Source organism: Echinops telfairi, unplaced genomic scaffold (assembly GCF_000313985.2).
Source record: "Echinops telfairi isolate 266 unplaced genomic scaffold, ASM31398v2 ScPeMD7_7469;HRSCAF=8507_1, whole genome shotgun sequence".
Classification (NCBI taxonomy): Eukaryota; Metazoa; Chordata; class Mammalia; order Afrosoricida; family Tenrecidae; genus Echinops; species Echinops telfairi.
Window position 1 is genome coordinate 135,408,566 of NW_022111373.1, and position 5,196 is coordinate 135,413,761.

Below are 5,196 nucleotides of genomic sequence, written 5' to 3' on the forward strand. Positions count from 1 at the left end.
CTTGAACACCCAACCTTCCCGCTACTGTTGTTAGTCACTAAGTCGATTCTAGCCCATATCGCTATGACCAAGCCCTTTTGTGTGTAAGGCAAGGGGGCAGCTGAAAAGGTTAGAAATGCCTTACAGACCGTGCAAACTAGCAGTCACAGAACCAGGACAAGTACAAGGTCACCACAGAGGTCAGTTTTCTGTTGTTTGCACCCAATGGCTGTCTCCTTAACCCCCTCACAACCTTCTTAGAATCCCCTTCTTCAGTGACACATGGAAATAGGGACTAAGGGGGGCTAGATTAAAATGACTGCCAGGGCTTCGACAATTTACGCACATCTGGTTTCTATAAAACTGTTTATTCCCCCTCCCTCATCCTCAAGACCAGTTTATTTCTTGTTTTGGATGTGCGTTTTTGGTTTGTTTTGTTTTTATTCAGGTGTTTTGAAATCAGTCCATTATACCTACAGTTGTATGGAGTGCATCAATGAGAGCTTGTAGAACTTTTCGGCACTGATGTATCTCTTATTTTGAAAAGAGGTCACGTTTATAAAAACTTAAGGACCCCTGCTTTTATTGACCAAGACAATGCCCCATTTGGAGCGAGCTGGTCCCCCACAGGAGGAGCAAGAACATGGTGACAGGGACAGAATAAGAGAAAAACAATAGTCCTTATGAGATCTTTTTTCATTGTTTAACTTTATTACTGTTGCACCATTTATACAATTACATATAATTTCAATGCATCCATTGTACATTTTTTTGTGTTTTTTAATTTTTTTTCTCCATTTTCCAATGAGCGGTGTGTGGGTTTTCTCGGACACAGAATGGAAGAGAAACTAGAACTGCAATGAACGCAGACTTGGCTGTTTTTTTGTTGGTTTTTTTGTTGTTGTTTTTCATTTCCACTGACCAATAAAACAGAACTACAGGTGCACCCAACCACGGACATGCATTAACTCGTCATGAGAAATCTAGGTAGGCTAAGTAGGATGAGAGAATGTTTGTTACTCCCAAAAACATCTGGAGAGGAAGAGAATGGGGGCAGGGAGAGGGGGTGGCATGGAGATACATGTGGACAAGCTAAGTGGGCTCAGTCTGAAAGTTGGCATTCATCCAGGACATTTAAAAAATATCAAAATAAGAAAGGCTGTAAATTAAAAAAAAAACAACACAGAAAATACTGCTTTCCTAGAGATCTGATTGCCTTGGCACAGGCCCCATGGGCAGAATCAAACACGCAGCTCCCGACCCCCGCTGGGGAAGAGAAGAGAGGTGCTTGGATCTTAGCGGGTGGGGCATGGGTCAGCAGTTAGGTACAAAAGATGTACGACACTTTCAGACGTTTATCTTTAAAATCCAAGACGGATTGAAGGTATATTAGATATTTCCCCACAAAAATACGATTTGGATTCTCCCCACCCCCTCCCTCCCTTAATGGGACCAACATTCTTCTTTTTATTTAACCTCCCCTTTGGGCAATACATATCATTACTTCTGATCAATTTGAAACAAGTTGGTAGAGCAGAGAGAGAGAGAGAGAAGAGAGAGAGAGAGAGAGAGAGAGAGAGAGAGAGAGAACAGGTTGCTTCTGTAAGTGGTATGCTTTTTCTCCATAGGCTGTCCTTCTTACTCTTTCACTGCTACGGTTTGATCCGAATTAGCTGCCGGGGTCTCAGCAGGTTTGGCGTCTTCTGCTGGGGCTGCAGGTGCCTGGGCCTTGGGGGTCGAACTGGGCACTTCCGTCGCGGCGGGGGTCTCCTTGGAAGGGGGCGCAGCCTCAGTGCTGCTGGGTTTTGAGTCTGACGCTGGGGCCCCTTCGCTTCTCGTTTCCTGGGCGGCTGGAGCTGCGGGAGCCTCAGTCTTTTTGGGTTCCCCTTCCTCCGTGCCCTTGTCATCCGCTTTAGTGGGTGCTGTGGGCTCAGGCTGGGCCTCGGCACTGGCTTCGGGTGCTGTGGCGGCCTCCCCGCTGGCGGCAGGGGCCGGAGCCGAGGCCTGCTCAGGCTCTGTATCCTTCTGGGGCTCAGGCTTTGCCTCGGCTCCCCCCTCGGTCTTCTCGGGCTCGGCCTTTGGGGCTTCTTCTTTTGCCCCGGCCCTGTCTTTGTCACCTTCCTTCTCTTCGGGCTTGTTCGCGGGGTCCTGAGCATCTTTCTCGGCCTTCTCCTTCACCTCGGTGGTCTCCGCCGCCCCCTGGGTCTCATTTTCCTTCGGGGTGGCTTCCTCTTCGGTCCCTGTCCCCTCAGCCTTCTTGTCTTTGTCCTTGGCCTTCTCGTCGTTCACGTTGTACCCCTTCTTCTTCTTGCTCAGCTTACCTCCCATCTTGGAGTTCTGGAAGGAAACACAAGGCAGCAGAGAGGTGAGAGGGCATGCCTGCACACATGAAGAACAGACAACAAGTCTGGTGGGCGGCAGCCCCCCACGCACGCACTCAAGGCCCCTGAGAAAATGGGGGTGCGGCCAGTGCTGTCTCCCATTGACAGCCGTCACGTCGACAAAGAAAATAAAATGTCATTTTAAAGGGAGGACTCAAGGAGGCCGCAGGGGGGGAAATGAAAGACTTCAGAGCTCCTAGCTGAAATCAGACGTGGCAGTTAGAGCGAGCCTGTCCAGGGGGGTGTGCAGGCGGGCCTGCCTCCCATCTCTAGTCTCCATCTCGCCCGTCCAAGCTCCACATGCTGGACCCTCACATACAAAATGGCAGCAGCAGCCATCTTACATCTAGACTAGTGTAGCTAGGCAGCTCGGCTGCCTCATTGTACAATCTTGTATAGAGAAACGGCACAGCAGGGATGCAGCACAAATCGCAACTTCCTAGAGCCCGAGGCACCAAAGACAGGCCGTTCTCAAGCGCTGGGATTGATACGGGTGGCCGTAGAAGCGAAAGCCTGGTAAAGACCAGTCTAAAGACGCAGGAGCAGTTAACAAAGAGCACAGCGTCCTGCCACACGTAGCTCCTCAGGTGCATCTGATGGGTGCTTTCTCTCTTTCTCGCTCTCATTTCTTAATGGGTTTTCAGTTTTTAAAACACTCCATAGGAAAATAAAAATCCTCTCTACGGCCATCATCCTGATGAGAATGCAAGCTCCCTCGACAAGTTCAGGGGTCACCCGGCGGTGTTTTTCACTCAAAAGGAAGCCTCCAGCCAGACTCCCTCGCTGCTGCTGCTGCCCCCGTGATTCTGGCTTCCGGAGCTTAGTATATTTGGATTTTTCTCCTCCAGGCACAAGACTTAACTCCAAGTCAGCCCAGAACACTTGTCAGACCCGGACAGGCACCCCCGACCCTCCCTCACAGGGTGGGGGGGTGGTTTTATGACACCCTATAGAAGCTGTTGTTTGGTGGAAACCTGGTTGCTTTTCTGTGATAGAGCAAGTTCTCCACGTGGCAGAGATGAACCACCCCCACCACCACCCCACCTCCGGAATAAGCTAAGGTCGGTGGTGATGATAGAGCACGGGTGAGACCACCTGCTTCTATCTCGTCAGAGGCTGCCCTGGTAGGATGGTAAAGCCTTATGGCCTAGACCGTATCTCATAAACCGTAGGCTTAAAGCCCAACCACAAAACAAAACAAACAACCAGCTCACTCACTGGTGGTTTCAGACGGTTTACCTTGTAGTCAGTAGTCCAACATGCCATCATTCCCCAAACAAACAAAAACACACTGCCATTGAGTCAATACTGACTTATAGCGACCCAGTCTATAGGAGAGGGTAGAACTGGCCCTTTGCGCTTTGGAGACTGTAACTGTTTATGAGAGTAGAAAGCCCTGTCTTTCTCCCCAAGGAGATGCTAGTGGTTTCAAACTGCTGACCTTGCAGATCGCAGTCCAAGGCATAACCACTTCGCCAATAGGGTCCCTATGTTATCACTATAGCACCTATACATGTGACCCTGTTTCAAATGCTGGTCCCATCATTGCCATCCTTATCAAGGGCCGTGAAGTACCCTTCCATTTATCTGATTCAAAAGTTGGGGGCTGGGTTAAGAGAGCAGTAGTCTTTAAAGTAAAAAAAAAAAAAAGTCATTCCTCATTATGCCAATGCCCTTTCTGGACCAGTTTTACTAACGGAGTGAGAAAAAGGAATCCACTGAAAGCTAATCCGGTTCTGATGCCCCAGGTGGGAGAAAGACTGGGCTTGTGACTCCCATGACAGCAGGGCTCTCAGCAACTCACAGGCACCATTCTACCCTGTCCTCAGAGCGCACCACGAGTCTGCATAGACTCAATGGTAGAGTTCGGTTGGTTGACTGTTTTTATTCCTTCTATGGCATCACCGAAGAAATGTTATAGGCCTTAATAAAAAAATAGAAATTTAAAAATGAGTAAAATTTTTTCTTATCATAGTTCATGTCAGACCAGGACTGGGTTCCATGGGCCATAATTTTGGGACCTTTCTCCCTTAAGGAGTGAAATCAAGCATTTACGGTGTCAAGACAATCACACATACTCTTGTTTCATAAGAATTCACAATAAACAAAAATAAAGGAATGAAACCAAATAGTTTTAAATTACAATTTATAACTCTTTGATTGAATTTTTATTGGCTGGCATGTATACATGGTCTAGAATAAAGATAAACCATGCCTGATATTTCAAGAAATATTTTGGGGCAACAGGTTGCGCTAAAAAATAGGAGGGGGGAAAGGCAGGTTGGCCATTACAATCTTCTTCCAATTCGCTAACAGAACCATTTAAAATGACAGAAGGGAAAACTGGGTATGAATTTGGTGTTAGCGGAGCCTACAGGGCACAGAACATCACGCTGGGCCACACCAGGCAGGACGGTTTAGAGCTCGCCAGCCGAACACCAAAGTTGTTCAAATGGATTTCTGAAACACAGCTGCAGCCTCATTCCCCTCACTGTTTCAAGACCTGCTGCAATTCGTTTCTGGGCAGAGAGCGGGCAGGCTCGTTCTCAACACGTATTTGCTGACGAAGACGCAACTACACCAAGTGACGAAGACCCTTGGACGTTCACTAGTTTGCAGTGTCTGTCATCTGGAGGGATCAAGAGAGGGATCGAGACTGCTCTAGAGCAGTGGTTCTCAACCTTCCTCATGCTGTGATCCCCTCACACAGTTCCTCCGGTGGTGGTGACCACAACCATACAATTATTTTCATTGCTACTTCATAGCTGTCATTTTGCTACTGTTATGAGTCGAGCGACCTCTGTGAAAGGGTCATTCGACCCCCCAAAGGGGTCGC

General features: G+C 48.3%; 1 protein-coding gene across 1 annotated transcript in view; it reads right to left on the minus strand.

The window, feature by feature from the left end:
* Positions 1-668: 668 nt before the first annotated feature.
* The window catches only part of BASP1 (brain abundant membrane attached signal protein 1), a 32,586-nt gene continuing 28,058 nt past the window's right edge, over positions 669-5,196 (minus strand). Inside the window, exon 2 of the mRNA XM_045285155.1 lies at positions 669-2,316. Within this exon, the coding sequence (XP_045141090.1) occupies positions 1,618-2,307 (690 nt within the window). The 5' untranslated portion in view covers positions 2,308-2,316 and the 3' untranslated portion in view covers positions 669-1,617. The remainder of the gene's footprint in view (positions 2,317-5,196) is intronic.